The sequence below is a fragment of the Anabrus simplex genome, chromosome 1 (genome assembly GCF_040414725.1).
Source record: "Anabrus simplex isolate iqAnaSimp1 chromosome 1, ASM4041472v1, whole genome shotgun sequence".
Classification (NCBI taxonomy): Eukaryota; Metazoa; Arthropoda; class Insecta; order Orthoptera; family Tettigoniidae; genus Anabrus; species Anabrus simplex.
This window is the reverse complement of record NC_090265.1, coordinates 792,561,534-792,587,984: the sequence shown is the minus strand read 5'-3', so window position 1 is coordinate 792,587,984 and position 26,451 is coordinate 792,561,534. Positions and strand designations below refer to the sequence as shown.

General features: G+C 39.6%; 1 protein-coding gene across 2 annotated transcripts in view; it reads right to left on the bottom strand.

The window, feature by feature from the left end:
- Positions 1–26,451, bottom strand: part of LOC136857534 (uncharacterized protein CG7065) — a 288,117-nt gene that overhangs the window by 233,649 nt on the left and 28,017 nt on the right. For both annotated transcript variants that reach the window (XM_067136264.2, XM_067136263.2), the window contains exon 2: positions 23,780–23,943. In XM_067136264.2, the coding sequence (XP_066992365.2) occupies positions 23,780–23,896 (117 nt within the window). In that variant the 5' untranslated portion in view covers positions 23,897–23,943. The remainder of the gene's footprint in view (positions 1–23,779; positions 23,944–26,451) is intronic.

Genomic DNA, 26,451 nt, shown 5'->3' with positions numbered 1-26,451 from the left:
TAAATGCTTTACACATATCTACATAACCTACTACAGAGGTGTGCAAATTATTAGTCTCAAACAAACAATTCCACATACAACCCAGTTTCTTTTGTAAAACCCTTATGTGAAACACACTACATAATAGTTAACACTTAGAATGGTATCCCTTGTTCTTTATAATAATTTTTATATGGTTTAGCATGCTGTTCATAAGGGTTTTATAATTTTCCTTGATATCTTGGTCCCTGTGCCATATCTTCACAAGCTCCTATAAAAGCTGAATCTTATTAGTAATAGTCTTCTTCCTCAGCCTTTTTATAACTATTGCCGACAGGTTCTCTATGGGGTTTGCGCCCAGGCTGTTATTGGCCAGGGAAGGACATTTACATTGTTTTCTTTCAGGAACTTGAGCACTGATTTGGCTTTACGACAGGGTGCTTCATCCTGCATGAAGATGAAATCTCCATCCGGAAACCATTCCTTCAATTGTGGAAAAAGCCTAGTTTCTAGGACTTTCTTATACTGTTCCTGTCTCATAGTACTTTCTGCCAGTTCCTTTGTATGACATGCAGCCCGATACCATCTCAGAGGATGGACACGGGTAGAAATAATTCAGTAGCCAGCCCCTTTTTATCAGGGGCCAGCAAATAAACATTATAAAAACCACAGGTTAGACTAGGATAAAGCTACGTATTGCTTTTGAAATGTGTCCCTAAGTAGTCTAGTCTATCAATTCATATAAGAATGGAATAGAAACAATTTATATTTTGAGAAATACTAACCCGAATAGTTACCAGTCGCCTTCAGGGCAGCGTCTTTTGAAATTATACTACATGTGCCTGTTTGATTTCCCACCAAAATACCAACAATCAAAACATTTTGTTGCATCAAAGTCCTTTATAGATGGTCCATTCAAAGATATCATCATGAGATCACTTAGGTTCTTCACAGCAAGCTTGGTTCGCAGTTTATGTTTAATAATATTCATTGTGCTGAACCCTCGCTTACATGATGAGGTCGATACAGGAATTGTTGCCACTATACTGAGGAGCTTTCCGAAAATCGGAAATCGTCCTTTCATAATCGCAATTTTTCAAGTAGATCACCCGTGAAAGACCTTTCCTCACTACTTTGAACTTGTACCATTCACTCAGTAAGTCTTCTATGTTGTTCTCTTCAATTTGAAGGTGTTTTGAAAAATGAATGGCAGGAAGCTGTATTTCACTGTTGCCATAATTTTCCAACTGTTTTCCTGTTGGCCAGGAATATGTGTCAAAAACACCAGTGGCACTTTGAATATCTTCATTTTGAAGAAATTAAGAAAGTTAATCCCACTTGACAAAATATGTTCCTTGTCGCTCGTGAAATTCTTATCCAACACACCTGACAACTGTATTCCACTGATTCCACTGAAAACTCCTGAAAGTGTTGTAGAGAAACAAACTTTTCTTCCATTGGGCCCTTGGTGTTCTGAAGTTGCTGTAAAGAATTAACTGCATTATTTACATGCACTCTTATCTGACTTAAAATCAGATCATGCCTCTCAAATATAAGTGAAAGTCTTTTGAATATACAAGAAGTGAATTGTGACGACAAATTTAAAGTCCTTGATCTTCTTTAGAAGACCTTTAGCCGTAATTCCTTCTTCACCTTTCCTTTCAGAAATATTGTCCGGCTCCATGGCTGAATGGTTAGCGCGCTGGGCTTTGGTCAAAGGGGTCCCGGGTTCGATTCCCGGCAGGGTCGGGACTTTTAACCATAATGGGTTAACTTTGCTGGCACAGGGGCTGGGTGTATGTGTCGTCTTCATCATCATCATCATCATCATCATGATGCGCAGGTCGCCAATGGGCTTCAACTCAAAAGACCTGCATCTGGCGAGCCAAACTTGTCCTCAGACACTCCCGGCACTAAAAGCCATACGCCATTTCAATTCAGAAATATTCTCTAAATGCACCACTAGGCATTCCCAGTCTTTGACAACTGAAAGCAAAGCATTTAATTTGCTTGCTACCCATCTAACTTGGTGTCAAGTACTGCAATTTACATATTTCACATTCCGGCAACTCTGAAATTTTTTTCAGTTCGCAAAGTCGTTTTGGCGAATGTCGATAAAACTTATATATAGTTTCCTGAGCATAGAATCAATTACATCCATGATTTTAAGTTTCACATTTTTCAGTGAGTGAAGAACGACGAGTTGGAGTTGATGTGCAACACAATGAACGTTTACCAAGTTCTCAAGTTTTCAGATATTTTTGTTACCAAACCATTACATATACGAATCATAAATGGTGTTCCATCAGTCTCTGTACCTATTAGTTTGTACCTGTGAACAGTGTTGCCAACATATATTTTCAAGATCCGCTAAATATGACTAAAAATCCGCTAAAATTCCGCCAAGAAACCCGATCTCAAATAATGAGCAATAAAAACTAGTAATAATAATACTCCGCCTCTGTGGTGTGGTGGTTAGTGTGATTAGCTGCCACCCCCGGAGGCCCAGGTTTGATTCCCAGCTCTGCCACGAAATTTGAAAAGTGGTACGAGGGCTGGAACGGGGCCCACTCAGCCTCAGGAGGTCAACTGAGTAGAGGTGGGTTCGATTCCCACCTCAGCCATCCTGGAAGTGTTTTTCCGTGGTTTCCCACTTCTCCTCCAGGCAAATGCCAGGATGGTACCTAACTTAAGGCCACGGCCGCTTTCTTCCCTCTTCCTTGTCTATCCCTCCCAATCTTCCCATCCCCCACCACGGCCCCTAATCAGCATAGCTGGTGAGGCCTCCTGGGCGAGGTAGTGGTCATCCTCCCCTGTTGTATCCCCCGACCCAGAGTCTGAAGCCCCACGACACTGCCCTTGAGGGAGTAGAGGTGGGATCCCTCGCTGAGTTCGAGGTAAAAAACCAACCCTGGAGGGTAAGCAGATTAAGAAAGAAAGAAATAATAATAATAATAATAATAATAATAATAATAATAATAATAATAATAATAATAATAATAATAATAATAATAATAATAAAATAAATGTCTGCCCTCACCTGATATGCGAGTTTCGCTGCCTGCGGGCCGGCGAGCTGAAACTTGTAGGCGTTTTACTTTCGGGTGCAAACTAGGCGAATCCCCTACCTCAAGGGCTCACACACAGAAGTAGCCAGTTCATTAAATGGTCTTCCTTCATAGCATAATAATATAAATGTTACTCTCTCACAGTTTCATTATCTGTCGTCATTCGTCAACTAAGAGATAAGTAACCTTTCCCCATGCATTACAGATTTATGATACCATGATCTCATAACATCAAATCCAAATAACATGTTTTCCTCATGTGACTGCTAGCTCCTGCCAAGAAATACGGAATAGCTCGGAGACAGACTGGAGTACAAATTTTTTAAAAAACGTTAAATGGATAAAACACTAAATTCCGCTATAATAAATCTAGAATTCTGCCAAAAAATCCGCTGTCTGCTAAATTATATATTTCTCCGCTGACAGTCTTCTAATTCTGCCAAATTTAGCGGAAAATCTGCTAAGTTGGCAACACTGCCTGTGAAGAGTTCTCCAAGCCATAACTGAAGCAATTTTGTTTCTAGAGCTTCCATATAGCCATCACTTGTTGCATCCTCCAATGACACAATAGAAAGAAATGTCTCCTTTACCTTACTTTCTTTTAAAAAACAAATGTAAAGTATGTGCTCCTCATCATCAGATTTATCTAATGATCCATCGAGTAAGATACTGACGTATGAACTTGCATTAATTTCACATACCAGATCTTCACAAAGATCTGCAGCAATGTATGAAATAAATTCTCTGCATTGTTTATCATTCACATACTTCAACTTGTTCAACAATGCAACCAAACCTAAAAAATCAGTGTAGGATCTGTTATTTTTTTTGCAATATGGTAAGATAAAGGGTTATAAACTTCATGTTATTGGTCCGTATTGAACTGAGATTACATATAAATTATAAAATGTTCCACCTATTCGAAACACAGTTTTATTTACACTGCGTGTACAATTACATGGGTTGCTTGGGACTAGTTTCAACCCTACTTGGGGTCATCAGCCATATTAAAACAATTTATATGACAAGATGCCATGAACAACGCATTCATGTGCTATAACATATTAACATCCATTTCCTTTATGCACTTAGCCAAAGGTGCACATTCGGGATTTTTCTTGAAGCTTTCAGCCTCTTGACACTTCGGACTGAGGATAGGATTTTTCTTTAAAAGTTTGCAGTGTAAACGGACCTGAAAATCCAGATACTTCAGAATTTTGGTTGGCAATTCTTGGAAATACACTGCACAATTCACATTTCGCAATTCCTTCTTCACAGCGCAGCCACGGCAGTAATTCAAGCCACGATTGCTGAAATTTCTGTTTGCCTGACAATTGAAATTTTTACGCTTTTTTTTTTTTGCTTGTTGCTTAAAGGGGCCTAACATCAAGGTCATCGGCCCCTAATGGTACGAAATGAAATGACAAAGTAAAAGTTCAAAATCATCCACTGACCAAAATAAAAAGATGACATGAAGAATGAATGAATGAATGAATGAATGAACATGAATTTAAAACAATCAGTGGATCCGACTCAAAGATAATAGTATTACTGACCAAGGGACCACTTCCAAAGCACAATCCTGAATCGAGGATGCTTGGTGTCTAAATGGGTCCAAAGTACAGGTCAAAGGCCCCTCAGAATGATACTAATCGCTAGTAATGTAGAACCATGGTATCTGTCCTGTTGCGGTACTAATCAAAAGTAGCAGAGACTTGTGGTATTCCACACATTATTGTACTATTCAGAGATTATGAAATTCGACACATAATACAGACCTATGTTTTTCTCACTTTGCGGCGCCATTTACAGGCAACGCAAACCTATGGTGTTCATCACATAAGAGTACTAACCACAGGGACCTTCCCCTATCCCGTGGTGTTCCTCAAATAGTGGGTACTAATCATAGGCAAGGCAGAACCGTGGTAGCTATCATCCCATGGTCCTGCTCATACGGTGGTACTAATCACAGGTACTGCAAAAGCCAACCGCACGATGCTCCTGTTTGCTACTAATCACAAACCTATTTCGTACCTAATATAGCGGTACTACGCACAAGTAAAAGCGACCCTTGCTGTTCTCCGCATGGTGGTACTAATCACAAGTAGTTTCATGGTTCTAATACAATCATCCCTTTGTCGCCCCTTTTAGTCGCCTCTCACGACAGGCAGGGGATACCGTGGGTGTATTATTTGCCTGCCTCCCCCACCCACAGGAGGTGTGTCTTTGGTCCGCGGGAGGTATTTTATTTCCCTCAAGTCCGCTGGCAAGCCGGCAAGCGTAGCAGGTTCGTGGATTTTCGTATTTTTAATGTTTGATTTATCATTGTCTTGAACGCCATAAATTTCACACTGTTGCCAATTTTTTGAGGTATAACAGAGAAATGTAAAATACGTAACAGACTACAATAAATCACCAGCGTTAAATGGCTTACGAGATCGCAGGCTTCGATGCCTGATGCAATGCTGCCAATTTTCCACCACCATACAGGAATTGAAACAACGGTATTTCTAAAGTGCAACCCATTCAATACAAAGATGCTGTAACTAAATTAAAGGTACAAATAATGTTCAGTGAAAATAAAAAAATTGATAAACCGTCATCTCGTATGTTTTAAATGCAAAGAATGAATTCCACAGGAATTTACCACCACTGCTTTGACGGCAATAGTTTAGGAACAGCTAGGTTGGCTATTCTAGCCACTTTTGTTCTAGCGCCCGACATTCAGGAGCCGTCATCGACTAAAATTGCGCATTATCTTCGTGGCAGGATATTTACACACACCCTAGCTCTGCTTGACCTTTTCGAAACTAAGGATTTTCACTTCCCTCAAGCTCAGAGTATTGCGGAGTATTGTGAACATAATTATAGGCTCACGCTCACAATATTACTGCATGCCCAGTTTATAATCAGTTCTAACGCTACTTCGTACACACGCATTATTCCTAACATCCTAAACAGAAAATAAATGGCTAATATTATTATAAAAGGCATACATCTATTTACAAATATTCACATTATCATATCGTTATGATGGAAGCCCATATAATATTGTAGATGCAGAAGTTAAATGTACAGGGTGGCGCACAAAATGTCATACACTGGAAATTGTTTATAGAAAATGTAATATACAACTTAAAGAATACAAAATGGCATTACAACATTAACTGACATGCACATGGTTAGTCCGTGTGCAGGACATGTTCAACATGTCCACCTTCTCGGTGTACAACAGCTTCAAGGCGAACCCGCATGTTCGTGATCACTCTACGACACAAGTCCTCACTCAATCCTCGAAAGAAAGTCACAATTGCTGTACATTTTCTGGTTTATGGTGGTAGATTGTCTCCTTCGAACATCCCCACAGAAAGACGTCGCAGGGATTGAGAACGGGGCTATGCGGTGGTCAGATTGAGTCGCTCTGAAAACGCTCGGGATATCGATGGGACATTACACGAGGCCCGAAATGTTCATTCAGGAAGTCCAGAATAACATTTGCTCTGTGCAGACGAGCTCCATCTTGCATGAACCATTGTGTCTATTGGTAGTCGTGATGCAAAGAGTTCTGGAAGGAAACGGTCTGTCAACATGTCCAAGTAATGCGCACTATTGACTGTCACTGAAAAAGATTGGCCCAATAATTCCATGACTGGAAATTGCAGCCCACACACACACATTCACACCATGACTTTCAACTTTGTGCACAATAGCAGGCCGCTCTTTCGCCCAAAACCGGACATTCCGTTTGTTCACTGCACCAATGAGATAAGACGTGTGCCCCATCACCGAACCATGTGTTGTGCAATACGGGATCACCTTCTGCAATAGCCCACATAGCAAACTGCACTCGCCGATGCTTGTCAAGTGCCGTTAGTTTATGACCTGTTGTCATTTTATATGGAAACACATCAAGGTCAGACTGCAGTATTCTCTGAATTGACCGACAAGAGATGCGCAGCTGAACACATGCAGTTCTGGTGGATTTGTTGGGGCTCCGAGCCAGCCCCTCTCACAACAGCAACATTCGTTGTGAGCCCAGGTTTACACATTTTATAAAACATTTCCGATGTATGACATTTTGTGCGCCACCCTGTAAATATCACTGCTTCACTTGAATGTTTCATCTTAAAATGATGATTCAATTTTCTATGATTAAAGCATGTAGAGCACATGCTGAGCACACCAAGTTATTTACAACTACTTTAGAATTAAATAATACACAAGCTTCATTAATAATTTCACTCAAGAATTCTCAAAAATGAAGTCCTTGTTTTAACAAACTGACTACCGCAAGCTAAAGACTGAGAGAAAGCATATTTTTGCGTGGAATCTTTGATAAAACATACACTACAAGAAAGGAAAGGTGATGATGATGTTTGTTGTTTAAAGGGGCCTAACATCGAGGTCATCGGCCCCCAATGGTACGAAATGAAATAACAAAAAATTCAAATTCATCCACTGACCAAAATAAAATAAAAAATATCATGAAGAATGAATGGATGGACATGAACCCTACAAAAAAATAAAAACAAACAAAAACAGTGGATCAGACTCAAAAAGAAGGTAGTTGATTAGAGTATTACTGACTAAAGGACCATTTATAAAGCACAATGATGCTTGATGTCTGAAGGGGTGCTAAATTCACGTCTAAGGCCCCACAGAATGGTACGTGTCGCGAGTCAAGTAGAACCATGGTATGTGTCATTTTGGGGTACTGATCAAAAGTAGCGAAGACTCACGGTGGTCCACACAAGATGGTACTACTCACAAATATTGCAATTCGTACAAGGAACGCAGACCTATGGTGTTTCTCACACAATGGTGCCACTCATAGCCAACGCATACCGGTAAGGTTCCTCACCTAGGTGTACTAGTCACGGGCGCCGGTATTCCCGTGGTGTTCCTCACATAGTGGGTACCAATCACAGGCAACGCTGACCCACGGTGCCGCTCATATAGCGGTACAACTTACAGGCTACGCCCAGACCCGCGGTGTTGCCCACATGGGTACAACGCACGGGTACTGGAATCCACCAGGCCAGGCTTTTTACTGCAACTAATCACAAACCTATTTCGTACCAATTTAGTGATACCACTCGCAGGTACATGAAACCCATGGTGTTCCCCGCATGATGGTACGAATCAAGAGTAGTTTCATGGTTCTAATTCAATCATCGCTTGGTCGCCCCTTGTAGTCACCTCTTACGACAGGCAGAGGTGAGCGGAACTTGTGACAACACGATGCGTTTGGCTCTATGAGCCAAGTAACAATGAATATAGCCGATGACGGCTCCCGAGTGTCAGTCGCTAGACGGAAGTCGGCTAGTCATGGGAATGAAGGCGGTAATGTGGTGTTCGTGGAATTATTTAACGTAGTAGTTCTCTGCATTTCTCCGTATGTCCACGTGAAAGGCTACTTTTTTGACGGCTTACAACGATGTCTCTCATGATTGCAAGGCAGCTCTTGCACAGAACTAAAACATCAAGTTCCAAAGTATGAAGCGCCAATTACAGAATTCCAAGACTGCCAAAAGCAGTGAAAATGTTTATTGCAGATATTAGAACATGAGCTACAGTAAACACACGAAACACCGTAAGTTACGACTTGTTACTTTACAAAGTGGTGGGGACGTACATGTAAGGAACTCCAGATTTCGGAAAATAAATGTTCAAAACCGAATTTGAAAATTCGGGCGCCAGATAAAAAATTTCAGGCGCCATGGTGACTGGGCGCCCGGTATTTTTCGACCCCTGGATATATGCTTCACTGCCTCTTCAATGCACTGGGGATGGAACTCCTCATACTTTGCTCGGCGAACATACTGGCTACTCTTAGCTTATAGAGAATACTGATACATCAGAGAAGACAACCTAAATAGAATTAAAAGGGAACCATAAATGTCATGCTTCAGTAACTTTCCATAACAGGACAAAAATTTATCCTGTTGAGAGTTACTAAATTCACTTCATTAACTCCTAACTTCTTTCCCTGCTACTGGTATTTAAAAATAATTTCACCTACCCTACTCCAGTCACTACCAAATTTCTATTGAACTTCCTTGGCCCACATCAGCCTTTTTGTGGCCACTGCATGTGCGATTCTTGCCTTCTTACACGGTCTGTGTGCTGAGAGACCAGCAGCACAAAGTCGTCTTCGAACAATAGACGGTAAAATCTCCACACCATATGATTTCAGATTGTCTGAAATGTCCTTACTGGATGCCCTTCTGTTCGCTTTAGCTATGTGTATAAGTTTTCTAGTCATTCGCGGGCTCATTTTGGGCTTACGAACACAGTTACCTTTCGTTTTAAATCCATCCCCAGCCTTGCTAGCCACCTTTATTTGTCTCACTGTTTTCTGTGATCATCAGTTTTCTTGAAATATCATTTTGATAATATATTTTTCACCTCACAGAATAATCAGTACTGAACTATCAAATACAACTATGATACCTCCTTTTATGAAACAATGAAGCCTTGTAAATCACTAGAAACAATCCAACTGACCACACATTATCACATACTCTTCAACAAAGCAAGAATGATATAGCAAATTACACATCTCCATTAAGAGATCATTTAGATTAATAATATAGTAGGAAAATGAGAATTGCAACCTCATGAAGGAATGGATCATTTGTGTTAGAAATATGGAATGGTCCATAAACAATACTACTTTCAGGCCAATGTGATTGTTCATACTGTCAACCCCTCCTGATTTGTCACGGAAGAACCTATTCCACTATGCAATGCCAACTGAGCTTGGTGGACGCATTGTCTGAGAAATGCAATCGCTTTAAAGGCCCTTGTGAAACAGGCCTCACTGACAGGTACTAGCAGTGTATCAACAACCACCACAGGCTGAGAGGGCCCAGATAATAGTTGGTCTGTGTGGGAGTGAATTATGTGTGTAGGCTGTAGTTGAAGGTGTTGGCCAAAATGAATCCATAGTAAGTGTATTGCTGTAGTGATCAGATGAGACAAGCTCAGAGACCCGAGAGAGGTTCAACTCGCTGGACAACAGTACAGTACAGACCTCCAAGCAACAGCAGCAGAAATTTGAGCTACATTATGCAACGAACAATTGGAAACTATTTGTATGCTGTTGGCTCAAGATCCTGTATCTGCAAATATTCCAATGACCCCATAACGCAATGTGAGAGGCAGTCCTGGTGTCATCAATGGCCATGCTGTCTCGGCTGCAAAGATCATAACAATAGGTGGCGTACTGGGCAGAGAGGCCGCGTCGATCTTACTGTGGAGAGGCACATGAGGCCAACCCCAGGTTTTACACTCTGGGGAGCTATTGACTTTTACGTAAAATCCCCATTATCGAATGTTGAGGGCACAGTGACTGCTCCACAGGATATAGACAGGGTTGTCAATCCAGCTGTCCCTCCGACAGCTACCACTGCAAATTGGATATTTTAGCAGGACAATGCCCAACCTCACAATGCAGGCCATCTCCAAAAAAGCTCTCCAAGACATTAAGTTTTTACAGTGGTCTACCAGGTCTAAGGAAGCTAAGCCCTATCGAGTATGTATGAAACACGATGGGCAGACGCCAGCACGACTTTCCTCAGCCACCCCGAACTGTGGACGACTGACCCTCGTAGTGCAGCAGACTGCTATTCTGCAGACTTGATAATCTTTCACTCCATACAGTATAGTTTTCATCAATGTTTTACAGCTTGGTGTGGACACACCCTGTACTAGCCTATGTCCACATGTACGCATAGAGGCACCAGAATGTATACCTCCACGGAACTGTAATTTCCACGGTGGCACATCTGTAGCTCTTATTGTACAAATTAACAAATATTACACGAAATAGAAACGTATGAGAGTTGGAATTTTAATCATTGGAACAGAGCTACAGAATGCAGTGCAACACAAGGTCATTTAAGCCACATATTGGTTAGCAAATTTACTTATCTTATGAAGAAACTCAACTCTACCCTCCATTCAGTTGTGCAGTGATAAGACTAACATATTTTTTGCTATCTGTGTCTACTGTAGTGTCAGTATGATCTTCACACAATGTTTCTTTTTTTTTTTTTTTTTATTAGATTAAAAGTGTCAGAGGACATACTGTTCAGCAGTGTCACCAGATACTCCTAGAGTAGAGTGACAAGACATGCCATTTTTTTTAAACAGGACTGTCCCTTAATTCAGTCCCTCTCCCACTCCCTGATAAAAACTTAACAAGGCATACAACTGTAGAATTCTTTCCCCGTTTGCATTGACTTCAGATAAAAATAACATTGAAACATCTAAAATCCAAAATTACAATGTGTATCACTCTGTTGGCAACTTAAGTTAATTATTCAGTTTATTCTCTTAACAATTAAGCAAGTATCTCATCAAAATTGAAGTCATTTTTAATTTAAAAACTCATTTTTTTAAGATGTCCAGACATTCCGTAGCCAAATACAAAGATTCTGAACGATATATATTCAGGAGAAAAAACAAAACAAAACCAAAATGTGGCTTAGTTGAAAAGATTAACTAACTTGGTGGGTGTGCTGTTTGCCAGCTGATAAACCCAACTTGGCACACTGGGGCGAAACACTGGCAACCAGGAATGAGTTAGCTGGAAAATTTATTATGTCCAATAACGAACCAACTATATTGGTATTATAAATTTACACATTCTGAACAAATATTTCAGGTTCCCTACGGGAATTAACATCTTTATCATCTACAGCTGGATAAAGGGAAATGATGATGATGATGATCTGATAACCAGGCAGGCATCAATTTTTGAAAAGAAGAGGGACACTATTAAAATTCAACAGTCACAAGCTTTATTATCTATTCCATTATTGACGAATAATGTACTGTAATGTACCCTCTCCCAGCCCACCGAGCGTAGAGTACGGTATGCTGGTCATTTCTACTTCAGAATGATACCTACAACTTATTTGGTAGCGTGTAACATATCCGAGTACCGTACGCAGATCTTTCATATCATTCTCGTCAAGGTTAAAAATTTCCTTCACAGGCTGCTGCACCGTAAATATTTCACAATGCACAGGAATCGCAAACCAGCCTAGCGGTCCTTCATAGTCACGGGGAAACAACATTTAACACGAGATAAAAAGATCAAGAATCAACCGTGGATGACCAATGAGATACTGGAACTCATGGATGAGACGCGGAAATGGAAAAACCGAGAGATAAATAAATACAACCAAGAGCACAAAGAAATTAAGACGAAGATTGTGGCTGCAAAAGAGCAGTGGATGACAGAAAGATGTCAAGAGGTAGAAATCCTGCAGCAAAAGAATGGCACTTTTAATCTACATATAAAAATAAAGGAGTGTCTTGGGTTATATGGTAATAGAGGGCACCATGTTCTGGTGGATAAGAACAACTGCATTGTGACTAACATCACTGACAAACTCAGGGTCTGGAAGTCGTATATAGAAGAACTGTTCAACAATGATAGACCTAATGAACATGGTATGAACGAGACACACACAGGTCCTGCCATTTTGAAGGATGATGTGAGGCGTCATCTGCCAAACGAAGAATGGAAAAGCCCCTGGACCTGATGAAGTGCATGCAGAACTCCTCACACTCCTGGACGACAATTGTATCAGTATTCTGACAGAGCTATTGAACAAAATCTACTCAACTGGAATAATCCCAGAAGACTGGCTTAGGTCCACTTTTATCACTCTCCCCAAAAAGGCAAATGCCAGACGATGCAAAGAGCACAGAACCATCAGTCTGATGAGCCATATCCTAAAGATATTCTTAAAGATCATTCATTGCCAGAATCCGTGCTAAATGTGAAAAAGTGATAACTGAAACACAGTTCAGATTCAGGAATGGTCTTGGGACTAGAGATGCACTTTTCTGTATTCAAGTACTTGTCCAGAGTTGCTTGGAAATGAACAAGGATGTCTATGCATGTTTCCTAGACTACGAAAAGGCATTTGACAAAGTGCAGCATGGGAAGTTGATGGAAATTCTGCAGAACATCGAACTTGACGACCGAGACATTCGGATTATTGCCAACGTGTACTGGGGTCAGAAAGCAGCAGTCAAGATTGAGGAAAACCTGTCAGAAGAAATAGACATCCGCCGCGGCGTTCGACAAGGCTGCGTATTATCGCCTCTACTCTTCAACATTTACTCAGAGGCTATCCTTGCAGAAGCTCTGGAAGAACCGTCTACCGTAGGCATCGTTATCAACGGGGAACGTCTAAACAACCTCCGTTATGCTGACGACACGATATTGTTAGCAGACAACGCAGAAGACCTTCAAGTATTATTAGACAAAGTAAATGTTGCTTGCAACAACAGGGGACAAAATAAACATTAAGAAAACCCAGTTCATGATCATCAGTAAACAGCAAGACGTCCACATGCAGCTCAATCTCGACAATGTACCCATTACTAGGGTTCATCAATACCAGTATCTAGGATGTTACCTCAATCGGAAATGGGACTGCAGCCAAGAAATACTGGAAAAGACTGTAAAAGAGTGGAAGCATTCGAAATGTGGGTGTACAGACGGATGCTTCACATTTCGTGGACAGACAAAATCTGGAATTCCGAGGTATTGGATCGACTTGGAAAGAAGACTGAAGTCATGCTGACCATTAAAAGGCGGAAGCTGGAATACTTCGGCCATATAATGCGGAATGATAAGTACAGAATTCTGCAGCTTGTTATACAAGGAAGAATAGAAGGACGTAGGAGTCCTGGTAGACGACGAAATCTATGGATGAAGAACCTCGTAGACTGGTATGGGTTGGACACAAAGGCTCTCTTCCGTGTCGCTGCATCCAAATTCAAGATCGCCATGTTGACCGTCAACCTTCGCTAGAAGATGGCACATTAAGAAGAAGATTAGTAGACAGGTAGGCTACATTCTGTACTGTAGTGCTAAGTAAGGAAATGTGAGAGTGACTGAAAGTTGAACATTTATTTCCCGTTCTAACAGCCGAGAGATGTTGAGATCAAAATCTGCAGTAAAAAAGGAAACGTGTAGTTTTAACCATACAAAATAAAGTTAATATAATCGAACGGTTAAAGAAAGGTTAACTAGTCTCAAATTATCATCAGAGTTCGGTGTGGGTGTGACAGGAGTGCGGGACCTAATGAAGAATAAAGACAAAGTGTTGCAGTTTGCGGCAAGTTCTGACAGTTTGCATGGACTCGCTAAAAGAAAAACAGGAAAGCAACATCTTTAGAAGAATTGGATGCTGCATTATTTACGTGGTTTCAGCAAGAGAGAGGCGAAGGTGTACCTATTAGTGGTCCTATGATAAGGCAGAAACAAATTTTTCACGAAAAGATGGGGCTCTCAGGGTCCTTACCAGCGTCCAATAGCTGGCTACAGAGATTTAAGGACAGATACAAGTTTAAGCGCATAATTGAGACATACAATTTCGTTCCAAGTCAAGTGTACAATGCCAATGAAACTGGACTTTAGTGGAAGTGCTTACCCAGTAAAACACTAGCAGCTGCTGAAGAGAAATCAGCTCCTGATCACAAATCTAGTAAGGAGTGCGTTACCATCCTGTGCTGTGCGAACGCTAGTAGCGACCATAAATTAAAATCAGCTGTTGTTGGTACAGCAAAAAATCCGCGTTCTCTCAAAGGAACAGTGATGAAACATTTCCCAGTAGATTATTATTGTCATAACAAATCTGCATGGATGACGCGATATTTTCAGGACTTGGTTCCATAATACGTTCATTCCGCAGGTTCAAGATTTCTTGGCATCCACAGGCTTGGCATTAAAGGCCGTCCTTTTTCTTGATAATCTACCCTCTCACCCTGTTGATACAGAGTTGAAATCAGAGGATGGAATAATTTTTATTTCCTATCTACCACCTAATGAAACTTAATTCAGCCGATGGACTAAGGCATCATCGCAACCTTTAAGGCGCATTATAAGCAGGAATTGCTAGGCCCCTTACTTTCCGAAGAAACATCGATGGTTGCGTTCTGGGAAAAAATCTTAAAGAAGTGCTTTATCTTGCCCAAAAATCATGGGATCTAGCTCAGAACATCACTCAATCGTGGAGAAAATTATATGTTGATTTCAAAGAGCTCGCCGACGATTTTCATGAGTTCACTGATGAAGATGAAAATGAGAGATTGATGATCAAAGATATCCTGAAAACTATTGAAAATAACATTCAGTTTGGAGAAGTAGATGAAAGTAACATTGAGGAGTGGCTTCATACTGACGATGTAATGCCTGGGCAACACATTTTAACTGATGACGAAATAGTAAATAAAAGCGTGAACAGGAACTCAGCAGTCAGCTGCGAAGTGACGAGTGAAAGTGACGGGGATGGGGAAGAAGAGTGCGTCACAAAGAATCGCGTACCACTTCAGACCGTTCTGGAGTCGGCTGAAACGTTAATGAAATCTTGGAGCAAGAGGATGATACAGATTTTTCAGACATTCCTGTAACTAGAAAGCTCAGAATGGACATAAAATAAGTTGTAGGAGAGTGCAAAAAAAGTAACGGATTTTTTTAAAGCAGCTTAAATGACACAGGTAAATTATTTATGATCTGCTGGTAATTTAGGTGAATATTTGGTATGTATTGTTGTACCTTTGATTACATTTTGCTTTTTGCTAGTGGCTTTTACGTCGCACCGACACAGATAGGTCTTATGGCGACGATGGGACAGGGAAGGGCTAGGAGTGGGAAGGAAGCGGCCGTGGCCTTAATTAAGGTACAGCCCCAGCATTTGCCTCGTGTGAAAATGGGAAACCATGGAAAACCATTTTCAGGGCTGCCGACAGTGGGGTTCGAACCTACTATCTCCCGAATACTGGATACTGGCCGCACTTAAGCGACTGCAGCTATCGAGCTCGGTCCATTAAAATCAGTAGTATGGATTATCCGGTTATTTTATTACCCGTTCACCCCTTCCAGGGCATTAGAAAGGATAATCGAGGTTTCACTGTACTCTTAAGAAATGGCTGGACTAGAACTGCTTCCCAAATCTATTAGTTGCTTCCAAACCACTTTCAAGGACACCTGGAGTTGGCTTCTAAAACACTGAAGGGTCAGCACAGGAGTTGATTCCCCACTAAACATTTCCTTTCCAATTTTTAGGAGACTGAGGACTGTTTACTGCCACTTCAGAAGGTACAGTTAAAAGCGTTATACAGTTACAAAATTAAATCATCAGTTTCGAGGTAAATTAAATACATTTTACATTAAATGAACTAAAGTCTACAATTATGTTTACGCTGTGGATGCTAAACTTTTAGAATAGATGTATTGAAAGAATGAATATTGTTGGACCGTACAACTGTCCAGAAAACTAGCGGAACGTTCTGACAAAATTGAAAATTCTGCCAAAATCACGGGTGGATATTGACAGACTGCAGCAGTGTAAATGTAGAGGAGATAATTCCATTTGTTTACCATCTTACTATAATTACTGACACATTTCACTAATATCTAATATAACAGCAACAGTGCACCTTCTTGAGTTTCTATCTAGAAAACCACGCAATAAGTTGGTTATAGTATAAATATGAACTCGCTCTGTTTTGGAATCTTTCAAAAATATACGGAAATATCACTACCATGCTGTATGATTATCAACAGTCACTGATATAACTACACCCATGTTCATAAAAAACAGAACATCTTTCATATTCACAGGACATGTTCGTAAGTATGTTCTGCAGAAACGATTAGCATTTTAGTCCTGTTGCCTAGTAGGCACTGGGTCCTCAATGGGCACTGATAATTTGTTCCATGCATGATAGCATCGATACGTGTAAGGCGTGAATGGCGTCCTGGGGTATAACCATCCATGCTGCATTCACCTGGTTCCATAGTTCATCTTTGGTGGTTGGCATTGGGTCACATTGCTGCACCTGTCGTTTCACCATATCCCACATGTTTTCGACTGGCGACAAGTTCAGTGATCAGGCGAGGCAGGGCAACAGTCTGACATCCTGTGAAATGAACGCACGTGTTCGTGCAGCAACATGTGGTCGTGCATTGTCCTGTTGAAATATAGCGTCTAGGGTGTTGTGCAGAAAGGGCATGGCTACAGGTCGCAGGATGTCAATCACGTAGGTCAAACTGGTCACAGTGCCTTGGACACACACCCACAAAATGTGATTTGTATTTGTACCCAATAACACCCCACACCATAAAGCCTTGAGTTGGCAATGTATGTCTTGTGTGAATGCAGTCAATGTGATGCCTCTCCCCCGTCTGCGGCGAACCAAAATGAGGCCATCATTTTCTAACAAACAGAATCTGGATTCGTCTGAAAATGCTCTGCTGCCATTCCTGTCCCCAGTGACGTAGTTCCATTCACCACTGCAGTCTAGCATGTTTATGCACATTAGTCAAAGGTAGGCAGAGAAGTAGATGACACGCCAATAACCCAGACTGTAATAAACGGCGACGGACTGTCACTCCTGATAGTGTATGATGTGGTACACTGTTCCATTGTTGCGCCCAAGCCGAGGAGAACGCCGATCTGTCCTACAATGCCATTCGGATGTGGTATCTATCTTCTTGGGGGAGGGGGTCTGGGTGGTGCGACCAGACCCATCTCGTGCTCTACGGCCTTCTGTAAACCATTCTGCACAACACCCGCTGCACTGCTGACACACTTCGTCCCACAAGAGCAGCAATATCCCAGATGGATGCATCACGTTCTCTCATGCCAATACCGTGCCTTCTTTCAAACTAACTCATTTGACGGTATGGTTCTCACATACGTCTGCAAGGCATCCTGCACGTCTGCTCAAGTCAAACTGATCCATTACCTTCAGTTTATAGTGACGAGATCCGCAAGCACATTTTACCGGTCGGTAGTGGTTCGCCAAGATATCGATGTGGCCCTTGAACCTGAGGGCCGACATGGTTCAAATGCCAATCATTTCCTCAGAACATACTAATTCACATGTCCTGTGAATATGAACTTCTTATCTCTAGTCTTGCAAGGTGTTCTAGTTTTTATGAGCAAGAGTGTATAATTCAAGGCCCATAACTTACAGGAACTAAATCGAGTCATGTTAAATTCAAGATATAAAATGAACAAGATCCAACTCGAGCTCTGAAAGTTCGGCTTCAGAACCAACTCTGGAACTCCATAAGAAATAAAGGAGCAGTTGTGCATGTTACGGCATCATATAAATAAAACATTAGTATCATATGCAGTACACAAATTTAAATTCTTCTATATTTTCTCTCTTCACCACACCACTGCAGAGTCTGACAAGAAGAGGCATGAAAACATCGCAAAAAAGATAAACATAATGAAAGTAAAAAGCATCATTTTTGCACCTTCTTTCTCTTTTCTCCACAGACCGTCACGATTGAAACCCTTCAATGGCAATTCCATTACTGTGAATTGTCCGACTCATTGGCTGAATGGTCAGCGTGCTGGCCTTCGGTTCAGAGGGTCCCGGGTTCAACTCCCGGCCGGGTCGGAGATTTTCACCTTCATTGGTTAATTCCAGTGGCCCGGGGGTTGGGTGTTTGTGCTGTCCCCAACATCCCTGCATCTCACACACCACACATAACACTATCCTCCACCACAATAACATGCAGTTACCTACTCATGTCAAATGCCGCCCATCCTCATCGGGGGGTCTGCCTTACAAGAGCTGCACTCGGCTAACAATAGTCACACAAAATTAAAAATAACTGTGAATTAATGTTTGGATATTACAGTGATGAACTGTATTTTCAGGAAAATGTGAGCAATTTTAAAGAATGCATTATCATTTTTATTTGAATTTGAAAAAAAAAGTTTTCAGACCATTTTGTTCTTTATATACAACACGGTCGGAAATTTTGCCATAAAGTCACCTGGTAGTACCGTTAACTGCACATGCACAATACTGGTATCTGCTACAGGTCCAGCTCCTTAACTGAATGGCCAGCATACAAGCCTTCGGGTCAGCGGGCCCCGGGTTTGATTCCTGATGGGCTGGGGATTTTTAGCTATGTATGGTTAATTCCTCTCACTCAGGGATTGTGTGTTTGCATTTGTCTTAATACACTTCTCTTCATACAACACACTACACTGCCACCATCACAGAAACACGCAATAGTGAATACTTCCAGCCACAAAGGGTTAGCGTCAGGAAGGGCATCTGGCCATGAAGCAGTGGCAACCCCAATAAATTGAAGAAAGAGCCAGGAAAATGATTACTTTTGTCTGTTACAGAGCACATCGTGATTGTTCCCTGGGACAGGTGAAGAAAGGCACATGCAGTTTGTATTTTGCAATACCTCGAAACAGTAGACTCCCTCTAGTTCAGCCACTTTGGAACCAGACCCTAGGCTGGACTAACCGACAATATGCTGTAAATACCAATAAGTACATAAATGAAAAATCAATTATAAGGTAAGTAGTACTAACATGTCTTTACCAAGAGTATCACCCAAATGAGTTGATGTCTTTATGTCTCCATACACTATTTAAGTATCTCTCCCAATAAGTGAAAAATTAAATGCAGAAAAATATATTACAAAGGATTTAATTTCTAAAACCACCCGAACACTTTGCTTAAAAATCACATAATGTTGTAAACGAAAGTAACTCAAATTACAGCGTAGTACTGTAACAAACTCAGCAGAAATAAAAAAAAAAAAATTATTCTCTTTCTCTGTTTTTTTGTATCAACTGCTTCTATAGAAAAAAATCATGCCACTTCTTTATAAACATTACATCAACTGTTGTTGCTTCAGTCTGCTGCTTGATGTAGGTCGCTGCCAATTGTAAAGCTGCATTTCTCTCGGTGTGACTTATTTTTTACATCTTCATTTTCTTTTAATTGACTATTTCTACTTCTCTTTCTAAGTCCTGCCAAATAACATCTTGCACAATTTCTTCATCATATAACTTAATATTTCATTGTCAAGTTCTTGTTCACCATTAATCCAATCTAGAATGTCATACTACACGATCATACAAGTAAGGCAGTTGTAGGTCATGTGACGGTTGCAGCACCATCATGATGAGAAACGTGAAGATTAGGCTAGTCATCTGCTTTAAGGGTTTCTTTTTTACATTTTTCAACAATGTCTTGTACATTTGGTTAGGCTTTTCTCCAAGAGTTTACAAGTGTGAATGCACATATTTCATCATATGCCTCAGCCACCATGTAAATCACATCTTTCATGTTGATTTTCTTCAAGCCCTCAATCAAATTTGAATTGTAATTATCCAGCTTTACTAAAATCTCTGAAAGAAGTTTTCAATGGCATTTCCTCTTAAAACATTTCATGACCCCTTGGTCTACTGACTGTGCAATGCTTGTTACTTTCGGTGGCAGAAATAAGAGTTTAATACCACTCTCACATTCATATACAAGTTCCTCTGGATGGGTGGGCATGTTGTCTAGCAATAGCAATGCTGTTGCTGGCAACTTCAAATTCATCAAGTGGTGTTTCACTTCAGAAACAAATTCACATATTAACCACTCCTTAAACAGATAAGAGACCGTCCAAGCTAATTTTTGTGACCTATAGTACACTGGAAGGGATGACATGTTCTAGTTCTTAACAGCCCTTGGTTTTGACGATTTACCAATCACAAAAAGGGGCAGCTTATGGGTGCTTGAGGTATATGAATAAAATGCAACTGTAATTATTTTTTCACTGGCCTTAAAACCCGGGGCTAAAATTTCCTTAGTACCAGCAAAAGTATTTTTTTTTTTTTAAGAAAAAGTTTGAAATTTTGCCCCTTTCATCAATATTATCCACTTGCTCTGGAGTTAAGGTTCCCTTGGGTAATGTCAGTAAACATTTTTTTTAAATCACTTGCTGCTGTGTTGTCAGCTCAAAACTTTTCACCATGAATGCCAAGAAGATGAATACCATGACGTTTCTTCTAGCGTACCGGTAGCCAAAAAGTCCTCTAATTTTGAATTGCACCACCTATAGGAGCACCTTTTTGTTGTTCTTGCTTGAACCAAACCCACAACGCTTCATCTACCAATTCATTTTTAGGTTTTCTTAAGGTGTGGCATGTTGAAAGTACATTTTCTCTCTCCACTTCACAGAAACTCTCAACTGACTTTCTACTACAGCACCGATTATTAACCGTGCTTTTCCCAACATTAAGAAGATTACAAATATTTTGTACTGATTCACCTTTATCAACATGCTCTGTCTGTTTAGTCTTTGTTCCGTACTAGTTTACATAATTTTTCTTTTGACAGTCATTTCTAGGAGATGGATTTCTACAAGTCATTATTTTCCTTTACATTATATCATGTAGTCCTGGATTTTCAACACATTTCCAAGCATAGTAATCCAAATAAAATAGGTTTGGGCATATAAATGCATATTTAGACCTATTTTAGTTTTGTGGCATATGTTGAACAAAATCTCATAACGACCTATTTTTGTAATTTTCATTTGAATTTAGTTTTATAAACATCAGGGTAAGCTATAGAAATTATTTTTCACAACAGACTGGAATACACTTCTAATGAAGATCCATTGAAAAGTAGAGTACAGAATGTCTCTAGCAGATAAGGACTATTGTTTGCTGGTTGGGTCAATTCCTGAAAACCAGGCTATTGTTTACAATGAAGCAGAGACAATTCTGCAATTTGACACTATTCATATCTCTTTTTCCTTCCCTCTTCCTCCTTCAACACACTGAATGACCTTGGTTTCTGAGGGAGCTTCAGTCATTCAGCTGCTTTCAATATGCCTAAAACGAAAGTCTGTGAGAAGTTGCAAAGTTGCCATCTTGTCAGCCATGGATCGAGAGCATTCAAGGTCCCGTCTTTTTTGAAACTTTAAAAAATGGTTTTGTTTCCGACTATAGAGTCCAAACAGTGAGAATCTATTCCGAAATGGTTTCTGGAGATGGTCTCTGATATTCCAGTTGGTGTATGTGTAGCAGAAGCCACTCCTTCCGAATAAAGCCGTGCTCTGGTAGAACGCGTGCCAAACAATCAGCATATGTTATGAGTTGTTCTTCCGAATGTAATACATAGTGACTGGAAGCGTTCTTTTTGCGTAACTGCTGCTGTTGAAAATCAGGTTGCGTGGGTGATCATGATGAGTCCAAAAAAAATATATATATATTCCTTTTCCTCAGTTTTGTGTGTTTAGCCTTCGTCCTACAATCATAGCTTCATCTACAACACACACCCAAACATCTAAGTTACGACTGTAGTAATAAAATGGAATTAAATCAAAATATCATCCGCTGCCAATAGTCATGAAAGACAGCAACAGGTATATTTATTAACAGCAATTAGCCATCTCTTCGCAACTGCTACCTAAAATTGTTCATTCTCTCATTTACATGTACAGTTATAGTAATGGTCGTCATGATAACGGGAATGAACTTAAATATTTGGCATAATTAGGGACATAAATACACACATTTAAAGAGCTAAAATCAGCAGTTACAGAAAAATGTAACAGCCTCATATTCAGTGAACATTCTGATATATAAAGTAACAAAAAAACATTTCCTCTTCCTACAAAAACAAAAACCTTCATTTAATATGATAATCAGAAGAAAATGTCACCTTAGCAGCACAGTGTCAAATCAGCTTTTACTCTTACATTTGTGGTCATTAAATGCAATTAACGGATTGTTCATCAAGTATAATAATTTATTAGACATTTTCATTTAGAAATTTTGAGAGAGAGCAGTACTGCTTGCTTTAGGAGCATCTTTTATCACCATAAGCAATCCGTTGAATGCTTAGTCTATCACAATACAACAGAAAATTTTAGCATGTTTGTTCCTATTCTACTTGTGTGGTTCAGCTGTAAATACTAACTGCCCAAGCAAAAATAAAGCTATGGCAAGTAAAATTATATTATTCTGTATTCTCACTCTTTCTTCAAATTCTGTACTAGAACTGCTCAACATACACATGTGGAAAAGAAAAATCCATTAAAATATATCCAATTAACATTTTGCTCTTTCGTGACAGGCTATAATTTGTTTGCGACAGAATCTGCAGCACGAGTCGGAGCGAGGAAGTTCCCAAATATAGCATAATATTTAAGATTACTAGACTGACTTAAAAACACATATATATGAAGCATATAACAACATTCTGTACATAAATTCAGTAAGACTTAATATATTTTACATTCCTTACATCTAACCTGATGTTACACATAGAGGAGAAACAAATAATTCAGTGCAGTAAAAGTGTTCCGTTACTATGCACCAGTGCCTCCCGTAAGACTAGCATAAATGATTTAACTTTGTAAAAGGATTATTTTTATAAATTATTTTGTTCAAGCTTGACTTGAGATACCAATGATATTATATTAAAAATTACTTTTCTAAAATATGATGTATCTGAATGAAGTGGAAATGAGGTATCTATTCCTAACGAAAAACGAAAACAAGCAAACAATCTTTGTTCGGTGTTTTTATTTTAATAGTAGTTTGAAAACAGTACACTTATGTTAACCAACACTAACATTACATATTCTGCCTAATTAGATGAAGTTCATACCAGTAATTCCGACCTTTAAATTAACTGTAATCCAATAATAAAACACCTTTATATAAAGCAGAAAATGAACTATAAGAAAACAGTAATTTTATCATTCAAAAACTAATGATAAAAATGAACTGTTCTTCAATGACAAAATGTATCAAGTGGCAGTCAAACTACAGCAAGCTGTATTATTCTGACCACAGCAACAATGTCAAAATTAGTCCATTTCACTATATATCACAAATATTATACTTCCCTTTGTTTTAATTCCATACCTTTCTTTCCAAAGAATCTTCTTCACCACTATGTTCCTCAGATCTTGCATTTCTTCCTTCAATATCTAAATCGTCAAAATCTTCGTGACTACTATCAACGTTAGAGTAACCTTCCATAATTCAAGAGACTCGCTGCTCAAATCTGGGATCTCTTCAGCTTTAAACTGCAAACAATTAATGATGATTTTAAAATCTAAAACCGATTAAAACAAAATTTACAATATCCATCATACCAAAACTTGGTACTTGGTATGATCTTTTGCACTTCCGCTTTCATCGCAGTGCGATGAAAGACAATTTTATATAATTTGCCAAGTTAACTATAACCTTACCTACCATACACAGTAACACCTGTTATTCTTTCCAAGTCCACAAAATTAGAGAAGTTCCATGGGAGAGATATTACCGCACTTTGTGTGTCAATACAAGACGATAAAGACATCGCCGTTCAATAACCAACAAATCAATCCAATAACTTACACCATAATGAAACATTATTTCATAACACAAAATATAATCGCTCTTGATCTAGAAAATAAATTATGAATGGATTATGAATCTTAAACATTTAGCGTCTTTCGAATAAAAGTCTTCTTTAAAAATGAAGAGAATCACTCTCGGGTTCCTTTGAATCAAATGGAAATTTACCATGCATACTGAAGAACCCAAATTAATACGCAATATCACAGCCCAATAATTCAAAGGAACTACATCACCAGAATAGTAAAAAATGGAATGTAGAATTAATCCCCTTCCTCAATACGACTCGACCTCCAAATCATTCCGATTTTTCAATACAAAAGCAAACTTCTTCATAATCAAACTTCCAACTTTGTGGCATATTCTTACTATACAGTACTGACAGGTATTCAGAAAACCGGTAATTCAGTTCCATGGTGGCTTGTTATTATAGACACCATACCAGGAAATGCCAGCAAGTTTCAAAAAAACTCAAGGTGGGAATATTGGACTTCTCGGAGGAAGACTAGAGCAGACATAGGAATATGATTTGAGTAAATCCGACAAAGTTTGTTAAATCTGATAGTGCAACAAGCTTTCAAACCTACCTACTGTGAACAGATGAACAAAAATGAGCACATTTTAAAGTAAGCAAGCCTCAAAAATTGTACTTAAAGTTTTCACCTGAAAAAAAAATTTGAAAGCAGAAGAATAGGTTTAATACGCAATGCTATATTCTCGCTACATCCATTGCAGTGACAGTGCTTTGCATTAATGCTTCTATCCAGAACTGCTCTGACAGCTGCAGTGATGCAGGACATCTTCAGGGTGTCATGTTACCAGTTTTTTTTTCTTTCTTATTTTTTTTTCTTCCCTGTAGAAATATTAAATATTGAGAGTGCTGATGTTTTTCATCTTCAAAATTTCTTACTCAATGGGGATGTGTCTGTTGAGACTGGTCCAGTATTTTATGCTGAATGTTAGCCGGTATCAGTAGAGCAGCCGATCATTGCCAATTTAGGCCTAGGGCCTACTTGTAGATCAATTAAAGCAGAGATTTGAAAGTTTCAAGCAATTGCACTTAATTTAAAGTTTCAAGCGTTACAGTTAATTTACAGTGTCAAACTTTTGATATTCTTACACAACCCTTGAAAAATTGGATTCTCACTTGCCAGAAGTTCACATAGATGGGGGTGGTGATTATGTTTAGCGTTCAGCATAAACCAAACAGTGGAGACCGCTTATTATGATCACTCTGGGATGCAGATAATTTGATAACATTAACCGATTGATAACAGTAGCCAAAAAATAAAAATTTACAGGTAGCTTATTGTATCTATTCATAACCTACATGCACTACAATGAAACATATCGGTACACAGCTCTGCAATACAGTTAACTGTTTTCAGCTAAGTAAAATAGTCTCTAATTGTTGTTTGCAACTGGTTGTCTCTCAAAAGTTCATTAATTAATCTCATATTCATAATATTTTTGGAAGTCCACTGACCTAGGTATGTGCCTTTGCTGGCGGGACCTAGTGTTTACAGTGCACTATGTCTTCTGGTATGGGCTAGAACAATTTTGTTACTTTCATTGATCTGTCTCAGCTTTATCCTTGGCTTTGACAAAATGAAAGTGACTGAGGTATGAGTGATACTAGTAATGCCATTCCTTCTGCAGCCAGTCCCTGCTATGAATGGTGTGAAAATATTGCTCATAAGATTGGCTGGTGCATGCATTTCAGTGGGCTTGGCAGACATATGTAATAGCAACAGCTGGCTGGATGAGGAAAGCAACGGAAAACTACCTCACTCCTCATTTTCCTAGTACGCCTCTTCAGTGATGCCTAGGCCATCTATGACAGCTGATGGTGGAGCTGTTGAGGATCCAACCAGCCTTCGGGCTGAGGACTAAACATACACATACATACACTGACCTACGCTGAACACCTCATCGCATTTCAGCATTCGTTGGTGTTTGGGAAGATTCAGCAATATCGTCACCATCAGCATCGCTATCTTCTGCTCCGTGTTCTTCACCTCTCATATCTAATTCTGCGGAAGTAATTGCCTCACATGTCATCTTCTGTCTGTTTCGCATCAGTAATGTTCATCCATTCCTGATATTCATCTTCCATTAAGTCTGTTGTACAAAGTTCAACATTCTCCTCTACTTCTGGTAACTCTTAAAAATCCCCCATGCCGGAAACAGTT